We start from the raw sequence: 24735 nt of genomic DNA on the forward strand, positions 1-24735 counted from the left end.
TTGACAAACAATCGCATAGTAAACATTGCGTCTCAGAATTGAAGAATATTTCAAGGATTATGCCAGAATCAACAACCAATTATTTGCTTTTACTGTGCGGCTGGTTGCCTTGCTGCCATGGCGACTGACCTACTGCAACGCTGTGAAGGGATGCTGGCTTGGTGCTGCAGCTGGTTCTCGACCGTCCTTGGAGGGGAGCTGCTCCAGCAGGGGCGGGGTAAGCCTGCGGGCATTGTAACAAGATAATTAGCGCCCTCCAAAACGTCCGGCTTTAGCTCGCAACTGAACTGGGCTGGGTACCCGACCGTATCCCCAGCAACGCTTTCCATGTTTGTTTTCTCATCGTCCAATCATATTCACTCCTCATTCTATGGTGTGCTTCCTTAAACACATCAATTCGCCATAGTCACAAAGCATAGTCAACCTGCGACTTTCATAACATAAACTAACAGCATCACCGTGTGTAAGTTAAGTTGTGTTGTGCTGTTGGTCGAGCCTTTGATAGAGCTGTTCTGTTCAGGCGTGTCTTCATTTTTCCTTCCATACATCAGCAGCAACAGACGTTGGTCACATTTCTAGCTTGCATTCATTCTCGCCTTCACCGCGACATTCCTCGGCTTCATTTCATCGTGCTATACCTGACTCGCATACCAATGCGTTGATAGTCGTTTACCCAAATTTACGACGACTGTTTTAACCATCACCATTGTAGCATCCATGGCTACTGAATCGGTATGTAGACCCGCCCTGCTCGTTCCATCCCCCAGACAAAATGTCTCTGACTGATGCTCAGGTGCATCCCTTGCGAATCAACAAGACCACCACTCCAGGCAAATCTCCTTCCACAATGGCGAGCGGAATCCCTCGTCCGCTGTCGGAACTCTCACCGACAGAGATGAGAAGAAACTCGCCCAGCTGGCACAGACAATCGAATGGTTCTCCCAAGGTACGTCAGCTAACCACTATCTACCGCTTCGACGTTTCGTGTTGACCCAGTATGCAGAAATCTTCAGGAAACCCCGATTCGTCACCCTTCCAATCTTCCCCTTCAGAAATTACCTCTCCACGGCTGTTTTGGCAGAACCGTAACACAGAAAATATCTTTGGACCTGGATCCCCATCGTCACACCGCCGCTCTTCCATCGAGCGCCTTCAAAAAGCATCCCGCGTAAAGAACAGCAACATTCTAGCACTCGAGCAAAAACAAGAATATGATCCCACACGACTTTCTCAGATCGAAAGACCGCTTGCTAAGGTCCAAGCAAATTCGTTCCATGGATCGACTGCGTCTTTCCGCTCATCAACCACTGACCGCCCTAACTTTGGACATGGCCGAAGTGAGAGCGCAATGACGGTTCCCACCATCAGCCCAACCAGATCTACAACCTCTCAATCCGGGGGTTCACCAAATCGTCCCCTCACACCAAGCCGGGATCAAGTGTCACCTACAAAGTCGTCCCTATCCCACTCCCGGTTCAAGAACAGCTTTGATATGGAAACTGGCACCTGGACCTTTGGCTCTCCCGAGGAGGAGGAGGAGGAGGAGGATCACCCCCTGGGTCGCCGTCATGCCAAGAGTGTGACTTTTGATGCTGCACCTCCGCAGGTCAACGAATATGAAATGGCAACTCCCGACCTCTCATCTATCGGGACCAACTCTCGTGAGGGAAGCTATGAGTCGTTGGAGTATGACGAGGAGGACAGTGATGTTCTCTACGATCCTGGACATGCTGATCTCGAGGGCGACAGCTTTGATGCTTCTCTCGAAGACACAGACAAGACACCTGTCGTTGGCCCAGACGACTGGAGAGGAGACAGCCCGATGACAACACGCACTGCCCCGCGCGAGTTCGACGGCAGCCCTATGCCCGAAACACCCCGCGCGTCATTGAATGGCGGTCGTCCCCTGCACGTACGCTCTGATTCCACTGCTTCTAGCGGTGAGCACCGACCTCTACCGCCTCTTCCTGGCTTCTTGAGTCATTCCCGTAACAACTCAGCACCATCGTCTCCCGCCTCTCCTAGCCTATCGGCTACTGCAGAGCGAATGCTTGGAAACCAAAGGAACCTGCCCTCTCCTCCTGCCGCATCACCCGCGAGCAAGCTGGATATTCAGAGTATTGGCAACGCCAAGATGTCGCTTGAGGAGCGACTAAGGCTCATGATGCTGTCTGATGATAGCGATGGCAAGACTGCGGCTGAACAGCAGCGTGAGCGTCGCCTTCGTAGGGGTAATGGCCGCGAGCGACTGAGCAGCCCCATCTCGGAGCCTGAGGAGTCCATGATGAGCTTCAATGACGCTCTTGAGGAGCAAGACGACATGGTCGGCGAGATGTCGGCACTTGAAGACTACCAACTCCCCCCTCGCATCTCGCGTGACTCAATCATGCGAAAGGTCAATGGAAACAGCAACTCTGCTGACCAAGACAAGGACTGCATCTTCACTTCTCCTCCTGCCTCGCGAAGCCCCAGCCGAAGCCCTGAGAGACAGATCCCTGACGACCCTGATGTTCCTATTCCTTCTACCGAAGACTCTCTTCTCTCTGAGGATGATGAGACGGAGGATGACGATGAGGAGCAGGAAGGCAGTGTTATCATCAGGAGAATCCCTGATAGCGAGATTGAGTTCTATGAGGACTCCGATATCGATTTCGATGAGGACGAGTCAAGGCTGGAGCTACCGGTAGACGATGACAGCGAGAGCCACTATTCTTCGCAAGAGCCCACACCACGGGAAATCAAGCTCGAGGAGGTCGAGGCCAAACTTCAAGAGCAAGTCCCAGAACCCGAGGAGATTCAGGAGGAGGTGACAACGCCTACAACTGCCACTCCCACACAAAGTCAGAGCATGTCTTCGCTTCTTGACATCGCTTCTAATGACAAGGACGCGTCGTTCTCGCGAGACTTTGAGTCTTACATGCTTCCTGAGCCACAGAAGCCCGAGGTCGACGACGAGCCTGTCAAGGAAGACAAGGAGCCCCAGCCTGAAGCGCCCAAGATGGCCGATGCCCAGGCCTTCCTTCAGCGACCATTTACTCCTGAGCAACCTCTATCCAAGCCTGAATACGATGGCACTGGCTGGGGTGACCCCGAAGACGAATATGACGACGATTGTCCAAGCACGCCAGACTCAGTCATCCATCACCCAGTTCCTGCTATTGAGGAGCCTGAACTACCCGCCATCCCTGAGCGAACTGCCACGATCAAGGCGACTGGTTCAAAGCTCAAGACTCGTCTTTCCAACACACCTTCCGACCTCAATGCTATGAGAGAAGCCCGCCGACAAGTCAGCATGGAGGTACCTGTCGTCCCACCAATTCCTGACAAGCATACCAAGCGACTTTCCAGGGACAACACCGGACTCTTAGTTACCGGCGACGAATTTATCAACAGACATCCTAGCTTTAAGAACCGTAGTTTGACTTTGGATCTCGACCTAGGTCTCAGCCTCGATCAAGACTTTGAGCGAGTCATTGAGGCACAAAAGGTGGCTTACAACGACCCCTTCCTTACCCAACCTCCAACATACAATTCCAGCCCAAGCAGACAAGTGTCTGCAACCAGAAGTCAACAACACAATAATGAAGAACTCGATGCTAACGTAACATTTCGTCGCCAGCGCGGTTATCTTATGCGACAAAACACAAAGGTTGTCACGGCGAGTGACAAGGACATGGAAGAATTCCGTGTTACAAGGTCAGTTGGGAACTCTCCCGTCAAGGAGGACAGGCCGATGTCGTGCATTGTCGAGCCTTGGAACGGAAAGCCCCGCCAGCGAAGCGTCCGAAAGCGGGTCGGTGGCAGTATTGGTCCTGTTCCTCCTCTGCCTGGACAAGAGAGCAACGCAACGGCTGTTAACCAGGCTGCTGTCGAGGAGGACTTGTCTCTCGAGATGGCTACGCCGGAGAGCGGAGAAAGAGGTCGTCTTTTCGTCAAGGTCATGGGTGTCAAGGACCTTGACCTACCTCTACCAAAGAGTGAGTCCAACTTTCTAACCACTGGAACACGTATCTAACAGAAGCAGATGAGCGGACTTGGTTCAGCCTCACACTCGACAATGGTGTCCACTGCGTGACAACAGCCTGGCTGGAGCTGGCACGCAACGCACCGATTGGCCAGGAATTCGAACTTGTTGTTCCTAATGACCTCGAGTTCCAACTTACACTCAACGTCAAGCTTGAGAAGCCCATTGAGCGTGCCAGACCGCCACCACCCGCCGCCAAGGTTCACAAGCACAAGACGTCGACCTTCAGCAGAGTGTTTGCGTCACCCAAGAAGCGCAAGGAACTCGAGCTTCGCCAGCGAGAAGAAGAAGAACGAGCTGTTCAACTACAGAAGGATGCTCAAGCTAAGCAGCGCAACGTCCCTCCAACAGCATACGAGCTTCTTTCTCCTTTGGCTGCCGACGACGGCAGCTTCGGTCGTGCTTATGTTTGCCTTCGAGAGCACGAGAGTCGATGTTTCGGTCGACCTTATCTTGCTGAAGTTGCGTGCTTCAACGAATGGGCAACCGAAGAGGCTGGTTTTGCGTCCAGCGTCAAGAGCAAGCGCGGCAACACGAACGTTGTCCGCCGTGCACCATACAAGGTGGGTAAGCTGGAGCTTCAGCTCCTGTTTGTCCCTCGCCCCAAGAACGCTACAGACGAGGATATGCCCAAGAGTATGAACTCGTGCATTCGCGAGCTCAAGGCTGCAGAGGAGAGAATGTCCCGCAACTGGGAGGGACATCTGAGCCAGCAAGGTGGTGATTGTCCTGTAAGTTTTCCATCACCAAGCCACTTAATTCAATCTCGAGCTAACATTGATGCAGTACTGGCGTCGCCGATACTTTAAGCTTGTTGGTACCAAGCTCACAGCTTACCACGAGGCAACTCGCCAGCCTCGAGCCACCATCAACCTAGCCAATGCCAAGCGGATGATCGATGATCGTCGGGCCTTGACAGAGAAGGAGACCACCGGTAGGGGTGGCCGCCGTCGTCGCTCAGCGTTTGCGGAAGATGAGGAAGGCTACATGTTTGTCGAAGAAGGATTCCGCATCCGATTCAACAACGGTGAGCTTATCGACTTTTACGCAGACACAGCTGCGGACAAGGAAGGCTGGTTGAAGGTCCTCACCGAGGTTGTCGGACGTGACAGCCCAGAAGAGGAATCTTCAAATCAGCGCTCAAAAGCCAAGTGGTGTCAGTTGGTCCTTCGACGAGAAGAGCAATTACGTCGCCGCGCATCAGGTCGCCGAGTGAACTCAAGACCTAAGAGTATGTTCCTCTAAGACACTGTGTCGCTTGGCGAAGACAAAGATGAGACAAGGTGCTGGGCGCCGGGCGCCATATGATGACTACCTGGACCTGGCGTTCAGGACCAGCAGGATATTAACGATAGACGTCTCTGTTCGCAAGTCCTCTGGTATTGGTTTATATGGTTAATGGGATATCATGTTGACGTTGTAATATGACTGGAGTTGGGCGAGGTGTTGTACCCTTGGCTGACAAAATTGGGAGCATTGGCCGTTTGTGCACTTGCAAGGCGTCGCATGGAAATGGTTATTTTATATTTGTTTACTTTGAATTTTGGGGGCTTCATCGGCGCTTGCGCGTTAGGTGTTTTCTGTTTATAGCATCAGCTTATAATGAATTGTCAAAATGCTAATGTTAAATCTTGGTACTCCCGGTACATCACCCATCAATCGTATTGCCGTTTGGCATAGTAAAGTCTCCATGTCTGGCGTGCGCACGTGACACCAAAACAACACGTATCCACGGATGTTCATGCGAGCAATGAATGACACGATCCACCTGTAGGCGCCTCTAAGCGGGGCATCTAGGGGAGCTTATGAGGCGCAGCGTAATTTACAGTGGCTCATACCCATACCTCGAGCTACCTTACAGGATAGGATCAGCCCGTATTAGTGCCATCTGATCCCGTCCCATCTCACCTTGGTAGTTACAACCTCCGGCTTCGTTGCCAAGTTGACGTCCTTTTCCTCGATCGCTTTGTTACTATACCACCTCCTTCGCGCTTCATTCACTGTCTCTTTTTACAAACCACTTCTAATTAACCTCTGTCACCATGGCCGGCCGTTTCGTACGGGCGTCCAAGTACCGTACGTACCGGCGCAAACTCAAAACGCACGTCGCCAGAACCCGAATCGATTATGCTGACGTTACTCGCCAGGCCACGTCTTTGGAAAGTCCACGAGAAAGGAATTCTGCTACGACAACCTCCATATCAGTCGCAATGCTTGGGATACAAACTTGATCAAGGTGCGTCGTACTGCATTGCGGCGCGTGGTGCAATCAACCCCATAATCTAGAGAGTCGCCGCTGATTTAGGGGGTGTTTGGGTTCGAACAGGTCAACCCTGAGTATCTCTCAGTCAATTGGGATTCTTCCGGTGGCGGCGCATTCGCTGTCATCCCTCTGAACGAGCGAGGAAAGGCCCCCGACCAGATCCCGCTGTTTCGCGGACACACTGCCGCTGTGCTCGATACTGACTGGTATGCATCCCCATGGTTGGGCCCCTGACGTACCCAGTCAATGTTACTGACAAAGACGCAAGGAACCCTTTCCACGACAACATCATCGCCTCTGCCTCCGACGATGGCAAGGTCTTTATTTGGGAGGTTCCCAAGGATTTCACCCTGCTCACCGACGCCGAGGAGATTACCGATGTCACGCCCGTGAGCAAGCTCGCTGGTCACCCCAGGTTGGTTACATAGTAGACGAACCGTGATCATCAAGGTACTAACACCCGAAAAGAAAGGTTGGACAGGTTCTCTTCAACCCCGCGGCCGAAAACATTCTCGCCTCCGCCTCGGGCGACTTCACCATTAAGCTCTGGGATGTCAACACCGGCCAGTCGCCTCTTACGCTCAAGCACAATGATATTGTCCAGAGCTTGACATGGAACGCCAGCGGAAGCATGCTCGCCACCACCTCGCGAGATAAGAAGATTCGTGTGTGGGATGTCCGACAGGAGAAGCCTGTCCACGAGGGCCCTGGCCACGGGGGTGCCAAGAACAGTCGCGCTGTCTGGCTGGGAGAGCACAACCGTTTCGCGACAACCGGCTTCTCGCGTATGAGCGAACGACAAATAGCTCTTTGGGAGCCTGGCAGGACAGAGCCTATTGGCGGATTCACCATGCTTGACTCCATCTCTGGTGTCTGTATGCCTTTCTGGGGTATGTAGATCCTCTTCAACAAGTTCGGGTCACGCCGAGACTAATACTCTGTAGATGATGGTTCAAACTGCCTGTACCTTGCTGGCAAGGGGTAAGTGTTCGCTTCTATCCGCACTGAGACATTACTAACTTGGCGCAGTGACGGTAACATTCGATACTTTGAGTACGAGAATGACAAATTCGAATTCCTCAGCGAGTACAAGTCGGCCGACCCTCAGCGCGGTATGGCTTTCATGCCTCGACGAGGCATTAATGTATGGTTTCCCGAGAGCCCAAGTGTGTGTGTTACGTTTACTAACAGATGTAGACTCATGAGAATGAGGTCATGAGGGCTTACAAGACCGTCAACGACGCTTACATCGAGCCCATCTCATTCACTGTCCCACGACGTGCTGAGACCTTCCAGGCCGATATCTTTCCCCCTGCTGTTGGAACCAAGCCTGCTGCCACTGCTCGGGAGTGGTTCGATGGCAAGACTGCCGTCCCTAACAAGATTGACCTCGAGAGCGTCTACGACGGTACTGCGCCCAAGGAGGTTGCATCCGACTACAAGGCCCCTGCTGCCCCCGCCCCTGTATCTGAGAAGCCTGCTCCTAAGGAGGAGCCCAAGAGAGAAGAGCCTAAACCAGCCCCCGCTCTCCGATCTCCCCCTCCTACCATGAACGAGCAGAAGGGATCGATTTCCGCCATGGCCTCCAGATACCAGGACAAGCAGGAGGACGAGGAAGAGGACGATGATGCTTCAAGCTTCGAGGAGGTTTCGCGACCTGCTCAGCGCCAAGTTGTTCCTGCAGCCAAGTTCACGCCTCCTGCTCAATCGCAGACTGCTTCTTCATTCACCCCCGCAGTCGCGAAACCTTCCTCTCCGGTCAAGACTCCTACTACTCCCGCATTCTCGGCTCCTGCGACCTCTTCTTCCTCTGCTCATATCACTAGCGACTCTTCCTTCGCCGAGATCAAGCAGCTGCTCGAGGGTCAGACCAAGCAGATCGGCCTCTTGACCGCCGAGGTTGAGGCACTCAAGCGCAAGGTCAGCACTGGCTCTCAGGACCAGAGCGAGCGCATCCGACAGCTTGAGCTTGAGCTGGAGGAAGCGAGGTCCTGAGAACAGGACCACAATTTACACTGGGAACGTGTGTAGCGGCCTCTTCCCCGGCGTTAGAAACTTCGGAGACGTGGGTGGATGGTTGTAGCGAATATGTGTATATAGATAGGGTATTTAAAAGATTGCGCTTTGACAGCCCATTTTTGTGGTGTTTGTGTATGTGACTTTGCATTATTTGATCCTCGCGGAGTTGATTGTTAACACTTCAGTTTTGTCCCTTTACTCATCCAGCGTGAGCAGACATCATTCGCACGTTCATATCACCACACAGATAACAGTAGCATTGTAAAAGGTTTAGAGAATATTCAATATAATTTGTACTTAGTGAAATCGTCTCAAGATTGTAAGAGTCTACGTTCTGAGCTTACCCTATACTAAATATACTCTATAAATCATCTACTATTGCAAGCATGACATATCACTGACCCCTTTTTATTCGAGCTCTTGACCGCAACCACAGATATGTGACAAGTTCTAGTAGAAGTGTGATGTACTGCATACTTTCGTTTCAACATGCGCTTTCCCTGTGATGACCACAAGATGTTTATCAAACCAAACAACTACCACCGAATAATGTTCCAATCAAGACTCAACTCAAAAATAGAACTTCAACAATCACTTCGGGGTTTTGTACTAATGAGCTTCAAGCGCCAGTGGAAACATATCTTGGTCTGTCAGCGGCGGCCAGGTTGCAAGCATATAGAGCAAGTGAGCAACTACGAAACAGATTCATCAAGCTAACCTTCAGTAAGCGCACACTGTGGCCGTAACAGAGACCTTCTGGTCCTGGTTGCTTAATGGATCGAAGGAAGTTCCGGACAATGGACGCTAACATTCCTTGGTGTTCAGCATGGCTCACAAGTGGTGAACTCAACACAGTCAACATTTGAAGTACCTCCCATGATGACCAGTCGGATGGAAGCAGAACAGTGGACTTCGCCATCAGGGAGTTTATGCTACTGCAGCCGGACTTCTCTTCCAGGAAGCTTTGGTCGTCGAGCTGTTTCACAATAAAGGGTCCTGATGGGGGCATACGGTCCAGACTCGGACCCATGCTGAGTTCGAGAAGAGCTTTCTGGGAAGCTGAACTGTGATCTTTTCTTGGCAGATCGTTGAGGTGGAATCACGATAGAGTGGCGTTCTAAATCGTCATGATAGAAGTCGACTGAATACCCCATGGTGGTATATAGCAGCCTTGTTCTGCCTGTAACACTGTGAAAAACACCAGCCAGCCACTATGCCTCGAAACTAACATTCGGATCTAGATCATGACCGAGTAAGAATCGAAAATAGCTGCCGATCAAACATTCGAGTGGCAGCGAGGTGTTTGAGATATCCTGTCTGTTTGAATGAGGTTGCATCAGAAGATATCGATATGCCATATCTAGAAGTTAGACATGGCCAGGTTCACCAGAATAGTGTGCCAAGCAAGTGTGGTGAAACTATTCAGACCTTGCTGGCTTCGCCAAGGAACGTCAGAGAAGAATGCCCATTGCTCAGCTTCCGCGAACACCATGACTCAAGCGAGGCATCGTGGTTGACTGTGCGTAAGGAGCAGGTAGGGTCGTATCTGCAGGAACAAGTGGGCGACTAAACCCCTGATACACCGGAAACGAGAGTGTATGTAGTGACAAGTTTGATGAGCAACTTTGCAAGGCACTCGCTTCAAACTCTTCTGGAAGAGCTGGTGGCTGGTTGTCGAGTGTTTCATATCTCTGAAGCAAAGAGCAGGGACCATTCTACGATCTCGGCGGTGTGATGTGATCATAAAAGTCTCGCCTCAAACAACAAAAGCTCTGTTCTTTATGTATTTTGCTGCAGGGTTCGGACAACCATCTCGATGGGTTCTTCTAGGGCCGAGGCCAAAGTTACCTAGATTAATGGCCACAGATCTTGAGGATGGCGAATAGTTTAACACGGAATCCCAACTTTGTTTCCCATATGCGACGGTACACTTCTGTAGGAAGGTGACAATCAGTAGGGTAAGAACGTGGGTTTGATCGCTGGCCGGGGGTTCGGACTGTTTCAGGTCAGTAGAGTGTACGGGTCGAAATAGTACAAAGACCAGATCTAAGGCTGGAAACAGAAACCTCTCCCTTTGGCAGCTGAGTAGAAAGTCAGTGCAGTGCAGCTCACAGCTAAAGAAAGCATCCATATCGTTATTGTAGCATCGGAGCGACAATCCCAATTAACCAAGGCGGGCCTCCTAGAGCAACACTGCAGGTGGACTAGTTGTTGACTGTGATATATGTCGAACACAGCAAGTAAGCAGCCTGCAGCCTTCCGGAACTATACTATAGGTTCCGTTTCGCCTACACTCTTGGCGTCGAGGAAACATAATCGGTCCCTTTCTGGACCCCTGACGAAGAGACTCGGCTAGCGCTGCAATTAATGAAAAGGTCAGTTGTGCCTGGCTGTGCCTGACTTGGATAATGATATCTCAGTTTGGCTGACAACTGACAACCCTCAGTGAGCAAAAGCCCTAAGAATGGTCCACCGCCGGGTGATAACCCGATCGACAGCCACTACCGAGTGGATGAAATTTTGATTGCTTCTATTTATGGTCTGTAACGACAAAATAAGGCGTCAGAACCAAGATGAAGCATGAATGTGAGGTTGGGGTGAAATCCTGATACATCCAATCGAGCAACCGAGACGCATCTCAAACTGGGCCCCTTGTGGGCCTTTGCCAGCCGCCGACAGGGAAGCTCCCCAAAAGAGTGATTGGCTGATGTGAGAAGCCCAACCTAAATTTGGACACCTCCAACTTTTGAAACGCAAGTGTTGAGAGCTGAATGGTAGCACATTCGGTGGAAATCTTGGCTGTAAGTACCTGTGAGTGCTTCAGAAAGACTACGGTCAAGAACCAGGCCAGATGCGATGAGGCCCAGTCCCTCCTTGATAGTAAGATTGGTGAGTTAAACGCTCATGTTTTCCCCTTTCCTTCCTCGTGCTGCGATCTGACAGGGGGATATGTCGTAATGTCAGTGTGTGCAGCGTGGTTGGAGTTGGTATGGGCCTGGAGCAAGGTATCAACGACTCGTGTCACCAGAACAATAACAAGATAATATCCAATCTGCAGAGACAGCTGGGGCCATGTCATTCAAGACTTGCTGCGGCCCGCTACGGCGCGAATGAGAACCTTCTCACGTGCAGTTGCACCTCCAGCAGGATAATTTTAAAATTACCCAGGGGTAACGTAGTCCATAAGAGCATAAGAGTCAATGCTACCTCATCGCGTTCCAAATTTGTGATGGTGAAGTGATTGTCTTATTGCTGCCGAGTAAGCTAAGTGTTGACCAGTCATAAACTCGTATTTATGAGAGCCCAACGAAGCAAATGTTACTACTGATTGGAAGCTCGGTTGGAGATAGCTCATAATATTGGGCGTGCAAGCATTTCTTCATGATCAGTCATGTTGCGAGCAATGCTTATTATTGCAATGACGTTGACGGTATCCAGGAGTTGACGGATTCGCCATGGAGCAAAGCAAAAACTTTTGTTTGGAGCATCGTATGTAGTAGTCTAGCGAGTAGACATCTTCCTCATCTCCTGCCCACATGGATATATGAGTGATCATGAGGTGTAGGTACTGCATATTGATATCCCAGTTAAGGACAGGGAAGCCACATAATGGCGTATGCATTTCTACTGTATTTCGGTGAGGCAATACTCTTGGGCCCTCCATAGGCTAGAACCAGCCAAGCTCTTTCGAGAAGGTAGATTCCAGGCGATGATGGCCTTGCATGCCGACCGTACATATGTACGAATAGAGAAGGGCTTGAATCGTTGTGGCCCACAGCCGAAGGAGATGGACGGCAAACTGGAAACTAAACACCAATCGAAACTCATGAAAACCCATTCGGAGTATTATCCAATCAGCGCATAGAATGCTTGCGATGATGCTACGTATCCCACTAGCCGCAAGACTGATTCGACCGTGGTGATAGAAAAGAGTGACCCAATGATCCAGCCTCTCTCTTGGTTGAGAAACTGGGATATCAAACAATTCAAAGCTATTCATGAAGGGGTGTGATGGTTTCAGATGCCTGGCATCATTGGTGCATAAGTCTTGAGACGAGGATGTGGTGTTTGATGCAGTCCTGCAGGCACGTTTCATCTTGATGAAAACGATGCCTTGACGCAGACCTGGTAGGGATGTGTGGACAAGTGACCCTGTTTAGTTGGAAAAAACATCCTTGTTTTGCATTAGTCTGCAGAAAAGGTCTGCGGAACCCACCGGCATTGTTGGCTAGAGCGGTGCTCACGGTTCGTGGATAGACTCAAAAGAAGATGGCGCAAAGTGGTCAGGTTAGAGCGGGAATCAATTTATGATGGTGGGATCTTCAAGAGTCTGGGCGATTGTTTATCGAACTGCCCTAGTCGTGGGCGCATCTCCCAGCTGGTCGGCTCTGGGATGCTGTTCTTAGCTGTGAACCCAGTTTCGACGAACTAGTGGCTTGAACTGAGTGATGAAGCCCACCGATATTGGGAAAGGTAGTGAGCCTTGGCCGAGTTACTTGCCCAAGTTTTGGGCAACAAAAGAATTGGCGAGAATCAAGACATTCCGATCACTGCACTCAGCACCTTGTGGTAGTACATGTTGTAGTGCATTGTTGTTTCTCCACTTTAGATGGATAAAGTTTTGTTACTCTGGTAAGCTTGAATAATGAGTTCCATGTCGTGCATGCGACAGCCATCAGTGATCAGCCAGCAGCCGTATGTGCCATGGGCAGAGTAGCCTTAGTTGACGGAAAGAATGAACCTCAACTCCTTCAGCTGTGTTCGTTTGGAGGGATCAGAAGGGCGAACGGGCCCTCCATCTCGCTTCAACTTGTTTTCGTGCTATACCAGGTGGTAATTAAACTCCCGCATATCCGTACGGCTTGGAAACACCTTCACCAACCCCTTTTTGGCGATCAAGGAACAAACTTAATTTTTCTATTCTTGCTTTAATGCGTGCTGCACTCCAGACTGCCCGCTCGCGTCGTAATCAGGCTGCTTTGGTATTAAATGTGGTGGCCTGGTGATATTCGACATCGCAGTCATTAAGACACGACTTGAGCGATCCATGACAATTGACCGCTAAACTATAACATATAGTATAAGAGTGATCTCCGAGAATGGGTCTTGGGATCGTGATGGAAATTACGACTCTCGCACTGGCACAAGCCACAATATCTCGCTGGTATTTGCGAGAAACCCTGACTTTAAAGCTGCATGATAGAGAAATAAATAATCACCACAAATTGTCAGCCGGAGACGCTAATATCGATTTCTGGCTCGGCCTATTCTGACTAGCAGAGTTGCTAATCTCTGAACAACCCACTCTTGCGGTGCTGTGGTATGGGTGTTACAAGTAAATGCCCCGAATTAGTTGAGTTCGACGTGTAGTGCTGTCCGTTGAGAGAAATGCAAAGTCAGGCAACCCTTGGCTTTGCTGGTCATATTTGACAGGTCTATCGCGATCGAATCTTAGAGTTGGTAGTAGGTTCAATGCTGTTGGTCTGAAGATTGGCTCAAACATTTCAGGCCAGGCTTCTGAGAGTTCTTTGAGAGCCAATTGTTAGGCTGAGACAACCGGCAGGAAGCGGCCAGTCTGTAAGCAACTTGTATTTTATGTTTCAGGTTCCATGCATGCTCAAAGTCATCATCTCTTTCAGATAATCGTTGAGAGACAGTAATCAAAGACAAGAATGAGGACCGTTACCCACGTTGCGTATTAGCAGCAGATGTAACTCTGGATTTGTTTCCGCGACCCTTGTCGATCTCTTCGGCCTCGACCCTATTCAGTAAATGTTGTCCGACGCGGAAGGGAGCGTAGATTGTTTGAAGCAGGGGCGTGGAACCAACCTATCGATGTCGTAGTAGTAATACAAACAGTCCTGTAGGAAACAAGGGAGCCAGTAACAAAGACACTGGTTGGGTGTTGTTAGTATCCATATCGATTCGCTCGCTCATCGCTTCCCGCCAGGGAACTGAGTGATTTCTTGATATAATGGAGAGTCAACGCCCGCCTACTACGCTCGGCCATATGCGAGGGTTCGTTGAGCAAAAGCCACTCGAACTGAGCTTCTGGACGCCTTCCGTGCACCGATATGCTGGTGATATCAAAGCAAAATTGGCTTGAACACACTAACAACTAGCCAAGCCCACTTTTCGATGAATTGTTCAGTGCGCTTCATGGTTATGAAGGTAGAGTCAACGTGTGAGATCTTCTTCATTTGACTTTGAAGTTGACGGTACTGTAAAGTGTGACACTGTATTGCACCCTATGGTCTTGATGTTTCGTGGTTCCTCCTCTGGCCATAGTAAAATGGCCTGTTTGATCGGATAGGGGCTTTGTAGCCCTGGAAAAAGTATAGAACAAACGTTTTAAGGCAACGGTGAAAGTGGAACTCCAGGGACGAGGGTGGAAGTGAAAGAATCTATAGAGCATCGCGAATAATGACATGGAGCAGAGGACTATCAAATGATGATTTATGACTTCCTGGTGTTGTTTGCATGACGGCCGGGGGAAGAAAGAAAGAGTCAGCCACACTGTGCCTTCCCAAGTCTGGGAAAACAGCAAGCCTCCACTGAACATGTTTGATTGGCACGATGTTACTTTCTGTTACTGCAGCCCCGCTACTCCCGTTGTTGACGAGCAAGTCTTCCCCACCTGGGCCTTCCTAGAGGCACCGTGCGTGGTATGTGGCTGCTCTCCCGCCCTCGCAACGCCGTCGCTCGCTTTTCTCAGGCTGGCGCGTGCTCTAGAAGTCCAATCCCAACCTAATTGGAACCCACCCTACCCATCTCCACAGGCCTGCACCTGCCATCCATGCCAGGTACTTGCCCTTAGGTTACCTTCCTTGTCTTTTCCTTTCATGGATGAGTGGGAAGGGCATGGCTTGGCCGGGGTTCTCCTTCCACCTCTTGTCTCTCAACTCACTTGCGTTGCCTAACCTTGTTCTTGCCCGTCTGTCGGCGCGACCCTACGGATACGCTTGCTCTTTCCACACCAACATCTCATTAAACCCCGTATATCCTCGCTCGTCCACCCGTCCAGATTTCCCTTCTGAAATCTTTTCCTCTTGTCGTTTTGTTTTCCCTTCACTTTCCTCTCCCTACCTCCCCCTCCTCCCTCGCTCCTCGCTCCACACTCCCCGGTCTCATCCCGGAGTCGCTCTCAAAGTCGTTTCTCTTCCCATTTCAATAGAAGCTGTCTTCACCCCCAACGTCTCACGTTCATCGTCAACGCGCCGCTTCCTTCTTTCGTTTCCACCTACGGAGTCGCTTGATGAACATTGCCCCTCGGCTCTGTTGATCTGTTTTCGCTTCTTGCTTTCTACTCTTTGCTTATAGCTTTAATCTGGCTCGATTGCTATCGCCTTCGAACCCCCACCATCGCCGACGCCTTGACGGTTGCTACTCTACACGCCTCAACTGCATTCGCTTGACGCGGTTGCAGTCACGAATCGTATCGCGCAGCGATTCCATTATTCCGGGCTGGTCTCGAATTTTGGTCAATAAGCATCATTCCAACCGTCTTTATTCACTCGGACTCAGGCTGCGCCTCGACCATTTTATTTCACTCAACAAAACAAAGTTGCTCTCAACTGCTCAATTAAGAACATCTGGTTGCGATTATCCAAACACTTCGGCTAGCCTCGACAACCATCTTCGGCCGTCGAGCGCCATCAAATAGACTGACCAACCGCGGTCACGTCACGGATTACTTGCACAACGCCACAAGATGTATTCGCAACACTCCGCAATGGCGCCTCAGAAGCCCGAAACATTCATGCTGAGCACTGAGGCCCAGCAAGCCCTTCCTCATGATGCCCAGGTTGCTCTGCAGCAAGTCGACAACTTGAAGTATTTCCTGATCTCTGCCCCTGTTGACTGGCAACCTGATCAGTACATTCGCCGATTCCTTCTGCCCACAGGTGAATATGTTTCATGCATTCTCTGGAACAACCTCTTCCACATCTCTGGCACCGATATCGTGCGATGCCTGTCTTTCCGATTCCAGGCTTTCGGCCGACCTGTCAAGAACTCGAAGAAATTCGAGGAGGGTATCTTCTCTGACTTGCGAAATCTCAAGTCCGGAACTGATGCTTCCCTGGAGGAGCCAAAGAGCGCCTTCCTCGACTTCCTCTACAAGAACAACTGCATCCGAACTCAGAAGAAGCAAAAAGTATTTTACTGGTACAGCGTCCCCCATGATCGCCTGTTCCTTGACGCGCTGGAACGCGACCTCAAGCGGGAGAAGATGGGCCAGGAAGCAACCACTGTCGCTGTCAGCGAGCCAGCACTGTCTTTCCAGTACGACTCGTCTCAGTCGCTCTACGAGCAACTGACAAAGGCTCAACAAGCCAACTCATCATCTTTCAGCGCCCAGCAATCCGCTTTTTCCCAAAGTCAGTCCACGTCTCCCGTCATGCGAGCGATGGACTCGATGCCTCCTCCCCCGACAATGATGCCTCAGTCCATGCCCCCTTTGGCGGAGGGGATGGACGCAATGGTACCTTATGGAACGATGGCGGTGCATCACCCGATGCACCAAGCTGTCCCCGTCAAGAGGGAACCTGATTTTACCCGTGTTCAATACAACCAGAACGGTATTCCCATCACGACAGGCCACCAGCGTCATGCGTCAATGCCCGCTTATGCTCTCGAGTACTCTCCCGCCCCATCATTCGTCTCCTCTCAGTACGAGGACTACAGCAACCGAGGAATCTCCTTCGAACCCATCACGCCTCCCCAACAGGCGTTGGGTATCTCTGCTGAACCTGCGTATATCGCCAACGAGGAGACCGGTCTGTACTCCGCCATTCCAGATCATATGGCTAGCATGAACGGACTCAACGGCATGGTTCAGCTTCCTCCATCCAACTTGGCTGGCCCCCAGTTCTCTCGTCCCTATGGTACAAACAACGTCTACTCTGTGATCGAAGGTTCGCCGACATATAAGCAGAGAAGACGGCGTTCATCCATTCCCCCATCTATGTCGGCGATCGCGCCCCCAACTGCCCCTTCTCACCCAGCACACTCACACGTTCGTCGACCGTCAGATCTGCGACGGTCCGTTTCCGCTTCCGTCGGCCCCGTTGCCGAGGGTGATGAGTCTGCAGACAACTCACCTCCTGGCCTGTCTTACAGCACTTCTGGCATATCGATGAACAGCCAACACCACCAGAACATGTCTCGACACGGAACTCCATTGTCTGCTGTTGAAGGAAGTCCCGCTACCCATTCTATGGGTCTGCATCAAGATTTCTCCCACCTCGCCAGTGAGGAATACAACGGCGACGGCTCATTGAGCGAGCAGCGACGGTCTGCACCCGCTTCTAACGGTGCTGTCCGACGGGCTCGTTCCGCTACTGTTATGGAAGTTGGTCCTTATCCCCAGAAGTCCCACTCCTGCCCTATTCCCACCTGTGGCCGTCTCTTCAAGCGTTTAGAGCACCTCAAGCGGTAAGAACTCCATCTCCCAACGCTTCACCTATTCCATACTGATCTGTTTACCAGACACGTTCGAACACATACACAGGAGAGACCCTATGTTTGCCCTCACTGCAGCAAAGCCTTTTCAAGATCCGATAATTTAGCACAGTATGTTTTGTCGTCTTTCCTCTGATGTACATCCACTAACAATGCTCCTAGACACAAGCGCACCCATGGTCGCGAAGACGGCGGTGACGGTTCACTACACCTGTCTGGTGATGAAGAGGAGGACTTCTCCGGTGATGACCATCTCGGCTCATTGGAAGAGGCCTCCCCTCACTCTGACAGTGCATACGTGACCGGCTCGCTGAATGCTGCCGCTCATGGCTCGACTCCCCCTTCAAGCAATGCACCCACACAAACCTTCAACAGCCTCGAAACCCTTAGCATGCCCATGACAATGAGCCAACCGGCTGCTATCAACGCTAGCGGCATGATGTAACGGTTGAATTATGTACGACTTTGTCATTTTATTTGCACACAGTTCATGACTACAAGGGATTTATGGCTTCAATTTTGGTGGCAATCTGCAACGGTTTTTGCGTGCACTCTGCTTGTTTCCTATGTTCATATTTTACTACATTTATTTTTTTGGTTGGAAGCGCTCATCGGTGGTCCAAAATATGGCTTTGATAGACCCATGCTGTGTTAGCTGGGACAAGCTTCTGATGAAGGGCTGTGGCCATCATGAAGACAGCATTATGTTGAGGAGTGTCAAAGGATGCATCTATATAAATAGTTGCCGTTCTTTGATGATTGTTAGAGTATTTAGATATCCTGTGTGGAAACCAACGCTAGTGATCGAAATTGATCCGGAGCTTGGCAATTAGAAGAAAAACTTGTATGATTTTACATATTACCAAATCTTTCCGTTTATCAGATGGCGAAATGACAATATACGCTGTGTAGTTGTCTGATGATATGAATATACTTCCTGAATAAGTAGCCTTATCGCCTTCCCCTTCTGCCAAAAGTATCTCTTGTTCCCTCTATGCCTTTGATGTCTTTATCACTCAGACGTAACTCAGCTCCTCTGAGTCTGCCGACACCGGGTCGATCAACTGCCATGTCTCTTCTCCGATCTTGACGTCCTTTCTTTTTACCAGTTTCCCTCTCGAGAATAATACCGTTCTCCTTGGCTTCTCTTCGTCGTTTGACTTCGCGCGCATCTGCTGCGGCCACGATCCCTTTGCGCATGTTCATAGGCATCTTCTCCTGTTTATGAATAGATACCTTGGATCCTAAGGCCTGGACGCGCATGTCTGTGGCCTTCTGACGAGTGCGGCCAGCAGCGAACGCCTTTGGCGCCACGGTTACGCCAGAAGCTGAAATAGTGGGAGCGAGGAGGTGTGATTCTGCAATAAGTCGACGAAGCTCAAGATCCTGAGCGAGGAGAGAGGGTGCGTCTTCGGGGAGGTCGTTCGGTGAGGATGGCGTGGCTGCAGGTGTGGGTTCGGATCTGGTGAATGTTTGGTCTGGAGGGCGTGATGACTGGTCATGTATGTTAGTTTAATATCTCGTGGTTACTAATAAAATCTGGTATTACCATGAAGGCCTTTAGTTCTCGTTTGGACATTGTGGCTGGTATTGTTGGTTGTTTTGTAGAATGGTCCACGACCTCTATCACTGGAGACGGCTCTTCCTCTTCCTCTTCACTGGAGTCTTCGCCGGAGAGGCCACCCCATTCACCGTCGTCCTCATTATCGCTACCATCGTCACTGCCGCTGTCGTCTCCTTCGATATCGTCGCTTTCGTGGCTCTCTTTGTCATGTTTCGTCTTCTTTGAACTGGATTTGGGTTCCTTCGCATCGGGCAATGGTGCGAACTGCGCTTCGAAATGTCGGCGGAAGATGGCAGCGGCATCTTCTTCAGAGATTGTAGGCTCAGAATCAGCCTTGCGCTTGCCTAGGATAGCCATCGCAGGCAGATTTAGTCTGTCGAACGTTGTTAGGACGAAAAGTTGGGTTATGATGTTGAAAGGAAATTTTTTGTTATGCTTTTCAGCCTTGCATTTCTCTACAAGGCTGCCCGCCCCACCATTCTATTTGCATGACATTGAGCAACATCGACGGTTTACCTACAATTTATGCCAATATTCTCACTGGGGTCAACTTTAGGATAATTGAGATGCGAATCTAATATTGGAGCATATGAGTGAAGTTGGTATGGCCATACCTTGTTTCGTCTCAAGTCTATTGATCAAATATTTAACCCATGGTATCATACCCTTAACGCCAGTAAGAAACAGAACCTAAACTTTTCCAGCCAACCTCGCCCGTCTTGAATCTTCCTCTCTCAGTGCTTCACTCTTGGCCAAGAAGTCTTCTCTTGCCATGTAAGAATCCTTGGATTTGCCTGCCAGCGTCAACTCGTCCTTGATACCCTCCTTGTCCACATAGCCAGCCCAATCCATGCGACTCTTGTCCACGACATTAAGCTTTCTGGCCTGGACCTCCTTGCCAGCCTTGATTCGTGCGGCCATTCCCAGATTCAGGTCGGATCGCTGAGGCATGAGGTCCACTTGAGGCTCAAAAACAGATCTGAAAGCTTTCCTTGTGGCACGCTTTTCGGGGCTGTCTGTTGAAGGGGTATCGCCCTGCGAGGCAAGGTAGAGCTTTGCCTCAGCTGAGTCGCGCGCAACAAGTTTTTCTTCCGTATGCACCCGACCAGCGAAATTGTATGTTCGCTTGATGCGTATCATCGCTGAGGGATCATCTGGATCAGTTGAGCCCGTCGTTTGAGCGGTTGACTCTATTTTCTTGTTCGTGGGAGCGGTGCTTGTATCTGTATCGGTGGGTTCGTCGGCCTTGGTCCCGGGGATGGGCGTCTTGGCTATCATTTGCGACCATATCGCATCTACGTCGATAGTGACCGGCTCACTGGTGGTGGTATACTTGCGTTCCTCTTTTCTATGATCTGAAGTCAGTGGAATTGCTGAAAATATCGCATAATATAAGCTTACTCTGCGGCGCGCTGTCTCCGGGTCTTGATCAAGCCACCCTCACCACCATCTTCGTCTTCATCCACTCCCTTCGTCTGTGTCTTTTTACGGCGCTTCTCACCCCTTTTTATGATTGCCTCGTCACCCGAATTATCGTAGCCTGCATCGGCAGTGTCCTCGTCAGCCGCGGGGCGACTCCGTTTACTAGATACTTTGTCGCCCTCATCTTTGTCGCCCTCTACGTCAGATTGATCGGAAACTTGATTGGGCGCATCGTCGGGAGCAAAGTCGGAGTCTTCCGATGATGCATATTGCTCGTCTTCGTCTAATAGCGGATCTGGTGGCATTTTTGTGTCATAAAAAGATATTGAAAGTACGCGCCTACTAGATGTCTGGTCGCGTAATGTACAAACTTGGATAAAGAATGTCGCTAATCGGAAAGCGGGCCAAGATGAACAACCAATCGGCTATTTGACATATGTATCACAACAATGGCAGGAACAAGTAGAGGCACGAGACCATTTAAGTGAAGTGTATACATAGGTACCTAGTAAACAGAACGTGAATATGTAACCGATGCACTTGGTACAATTATATAGAGGAAGTCCGAGAGTTCCATGTGGTATTTGCGAGTTGTAGTGGGCTATCAGAGCCGCCTCATCTGCTCACATTGGTACTTTAACTAGAAGTTTTCAATAGTGACCATGTTCAACACATTGAATAGAAAAGGCTTAACTTAGAACTAATCCATACATCATTCTAGAGTGCCCTTAGTTACAGTTGCCGTTCAATGGGCTAGAACTAGCCATGATTCGTGCCGTACAAGCGGCCGAGAGAGGTGTGTTGTCGTACGCCAATTTAATGTGCTTTTAGACCGAAAACCTAAGACCTGCCGGTTATTGGAGAGTTGCTTGCATGGATGGAAAAGAAGGACGTACATCCATGTAAGAAACATGTCTGATGATCTATGTATGTATGTTTCGAACTCCACCTGGCGGTGTAAAAGCCGTCCAAGTTCACGACTACATTTCACGATACGAAACGCTTGAGACATTGAGAACCTTGACAAGGTCAAATCCTTCGATATAGCGTCGATATTACAGTCTGTGAAAGTAATTCTACAAGGAATCAGAGGGTTCAACTATTAATTCATTGGAGTTAATGGCACTAAAATGTGCAACAATACAAATATGTTCAATCTATGCCGACTGCCTCAATGTGAGCTAATAAAAGAACCGGGGCGGTGGACAAACCCAACCAGCACCACCCAAGCTGCTCAAGCAGACCAAACCAGACAGACAGACCGCCCGCCTGCCTACTGCCACTCTCATTGATAAACCTTTCCCACCCTTCTTCTCCCCACCTAACCTCCTACGTCTCTCACGCACTTTGGCGACCTACGACCGAGCAATTCGCCATGAGTTCTGACGACGATTTCGAAATCGAGGTGCCCGACCTCGCGGCAGACGATCCCATGAGAGCATTTCTACCGACGACTTTTGGAAAGAAGTCGAAAGAAGCTGACATCGCTGCCCAATTCGACAGAAGTCGCAGGACAGTGACCAGTAAAGCCCCGGAAACCAGTAGTGCACAAGCCCAGGAACCCAAGAAGAAGAGTAATTCGAGCGACGATTCCGACAGCGACGACAGCGACGACGATGACGACGATGACGAATTTCCTGTATCGCACGAGCTTGTTCTCAAAACTCATGACCGCGCTGTAACTGCCGTTTCGCTCGACCCTGCAGGAGGACGCTTAGCAACTGCTTCCACAGACTGCACCGTTAAGCTACACGACTTCGCCTCCATGACCCCCTCCACTCTGAGGGCTTTCCGCTCCGTCGATCCATACGAACAAAAGGCATCCGCTGCAAGCTCTGAGTCGCATCCCGTCCATCGCATCGAGTTCAACCCGCACGCTGGAGGAGTCTTCCTCTGCGTCTCAGCGCACCCCCAAGCGAAGATTATGTCTCGGGATGGTGACATTGTTACAGAATTCGTAAAGGGAGATATGTATCTTCGTGACATGCACAATACTAAGGGCCACATTTCCGAGATTACAACTGGAACATGGCACCCCACTGACAAGAATTTATGTATTACTGCTGGCACCGATAGCACATTGAGAATATGGGATGTCAACAACAAGCGATCCCAGAAGGACGTTATCGTCTTCAAATCCAAGGCTGCTGGTTCCGCGGGCCGCACCAAGATGACCGCGGTCGCATGGGGATCTTCAGCCCAAGGTGGCAGCAATGTGCTTGTCGCATCAGCTCTTGATGGCTCGTTAGTCATGTACAGCGGCAACAGTCCTTTCTCACGACCCGCAGGAGAGATTCGCGATGCCCACAAGCCCCAGACTTGGACCAGCGGTATCGACATATCGTCAGACGGTCGCATGGTGGTCACGAGAGGAGGTGACGATTTGATTAAGCTATGGGACATTCGCAAGTTCACCAAGCCTCTTGTCACAGTGTCTCATACATCTACCTCGGACCACTACTCAACAAGTAACATCAAATATGCGCCAAACTCGACAAGTATCATCACAGGCTCCGTTACGGGTCACCTCCATATCCTGAACCCCGGCAATCTGCGCGCGGAACACGTCACTCCAATAACGCCTGGGTCACCACTCATCACAGTTGATTGGCACCCAAAAATTAATCAAATTATCACAGGTTCAGCTAACGCCGAAACCCACGTTTTGTACAACCCACAGATGTCGAGCAAAGGAGCTGTAGATGTCATGTCACGAGCACCGAAGAAACGCCATATCGACGATAATCCGGAATTGACCATGGACCAGTCGGTCGGTGTATCTGGCGATGCCATCATGGTACCAGGCGCCTCAGGAGGCTCAAGGAAGTCCGGTGTTACAGTATCTGGCCGATCTAAGGATCCTCGACGCCCGTACATGCCTCAACAAACCCCGTTGCAGAAGAACGCACCCGACGAGAAGTCTATCGCAGAAAACATTCCTCTTGCACGCATGTTGCACGAAGACCCTCGAGAAGCTTTGCTGAAGTATGCAGACAAGGCTCAGAATGACCCAATGTTCACCAAAGCTTGGAGCAAGACGCAGCCTGAAACCAAGTATGCGGAGCTCAGCGATGGAGAAGACGGCCCTGACAAGAAGAGGCTCAAGAGGTGAGAGCACTAACGGTCGTTGGGAGACGCTGTGGGGGGTTTAACAAGGTTTCTGGGATGCGAAAAGTCCAGACCAGAGGCCCATAAGCATCCCTAACTCATTGTAACACTGCCGTGTCTCTGTCATTCCATCAAAGTACCAGGCCGCCGGGGCGCCTCAACCGCCTAACTGCGGACACTGAAACCATTTTATAGACCTGAGCGAACGACACCATTCAAGTACAGGTGTTTATTCGCTATTTCGGTCTCGCATTGTTGCACTCCAAAAACGCCTATTCTCAGAACATGCCATGGGGCGTTCAAGGATATCACGTGCCTGTAGTTTTAGTTAACCAATTGAGACAGTGGATTTCTGATTACTTAATACAAATATATGGCTGCCTCAGGCGCCTTTGCATGAAATTCGGTCGCGGTTGCCTTTTGCAGGGGGGTCGTGCTGAAAAATACTGTGACGGAGCGACTCAGAACTGCACCAACCGTCACGCCGCATCTTGTCCAGCTGTGCCTTCACCACTCCCCATCATCAACCGGCGAGCGCGCGCATCCAAAAAATCGCCAGGGCCATTTCAAACCATCGGCTCTCATCTCGAGAAACCACCAAATCCGTGTTGCACGCGATTTGCACACAACTTTGGTCTTTTGTACCGGTTCCCAACGCGCCGTGTTGCCACATCGCATACTTTTCCTTCAATATCCAACCTTTCTTGGAACTTCGAGTGTCCATCTCGTGCCTCCAGCAACCAACCCATCTAGCCGCGTTTTCAATTTGGAGGTTGCGGTCCACACCACAGCTGTCCCACGCGCTATTCACGACGTGTCGCCTACTTCTCGACGACGCCTTCTTGGGGTTTCCAAACTATTGATTTTTCAATT

At 50.5% G+C, this 24735-nt stretch overlaps 6 protein-coding genes across 6 annotated transcripts; 4 read left to right on the top strand and 2 right to left on the bottom strand.

Annotated features, from left to right (window-relative positions):
* Positions 1-772: 772 nt before the first annotated feature.
* FSST1_001743 (uncharacterized protein) lies at positions 773-5423 on the top strand (the record flags this gene model as incomplete). The annotated part of the gene is made up of 5 exons (XM_083227664.1): positions 773-946; positions 1004-3977; positions 4019-4755; positions 4811-5255; positions 5308-5423. 5 exons carry the CDS (start codon positions 773-775, stop codon positions 5421-5423), a joined length of 4446 nt encoding a protein of 1481 aa, XP_083091925.1.
* Positions 5424-6066: 643 nt separating this feature from the next.
* On the top strand, positions 6067-8282 carry FSST1_001744 (coronin; the record flags this gene model as incomplete). Its single annotated transcript, XM_083227665.1, has 8 exons — positions 6067-6100; positions 6172-6260; positions 6351-6493; positions 6556-6702; positions 6756-7177; positions 7232-7268; positions 7317-7431; positions 7485-8282. 8 exons carry the CDS (start codon positions 6067-6069, stop codon positions 8280-8282), a joined length of 1785 nt encoding a protein of 594 aa, XP_083091926.1.
* Positions 8283-16017: 7735 nt separating this feature from the next.
* FSST1_001745 (homeodomain family transcription factor STE12) lies at positions 16018-18213 on the top strand (the record flags this gene model as incomplete). The annotated part of the gene is made up of 3 exons (XM_083227666.1): positions 16018-17741; positions 17796-17879; positions 17931-18213. 3 exons carry the CDS (start codon positions 16018-16020, stop codon positions 18211-18213), a joined length of 2091 nt encoding a protein of 696 aa, XP_083091927.1.
* Positions 18214-18376: 163 nt separating this feature from the next.
* On the bottom strand, positions 18377-19689 carry FSST1_001746 (uncharacterized protein; the record flags this gene model as incomplete). Its single annotated transcript, XM_083227668.1, has 2 exons — positions 18720-19262; positions 19318-19689. 2 exons carry the CDS (start codon positions 19687-19689, stop codon positions 18720-18722), a joined length of 915 nt encoding a protein of 304 aa, XP_083091928.1.
* A 333-nt stretch (positions 19690-20022) lies between these two features.
* On the bottom strand, positions 20023-21059 carry FSST1_001747 (Swr1p complex component Swc5; the record flags this gene model as incomplete). Its single annotated transcript, XM_083227669.1, has 2 exons — positions 20023-20680; positions 20734-21059. 2 exons carry the CDS (start codon positions 21057-21059, stop codon positions 20023-20025), a joined length of 984 nt encoding a protein of 327 aa, XP_083091929.1.
* Positions 21060-22129: 1070 nt separating this feature from the next.
* Positions 22130-23866, top strand: FSST1_001748 (WD40-repeat-containing domain protein; the record flags this gene model as incomplete). The annotated part of the gene is made up of 1 exon (XM_083227670.1): positions 22130-23866. One exon carries the CDS (start codon positions 22130-22132, stop codon positions 23864-23866), a length of 1737 nt encoding a protein of 578 aa, XP_083091930.1.
* Positions 23867-24735: the final 869 nt, after the last annotated feature.

This window comes from Fusarium sambucinum, chromosome IV (assembly GCF_050947815.1).
Source record: "Fusarium sambucinum isolate potato_lamoka chromosome IV, whole genome shotgun sequence".
Classification (NCBI taxonomy): Eukaryota; Fungi; Ascomycota; class Sordariomycetes; order Hypocreales; family Nectriaceae; genus Fusarium; species Fusarium sambucinum.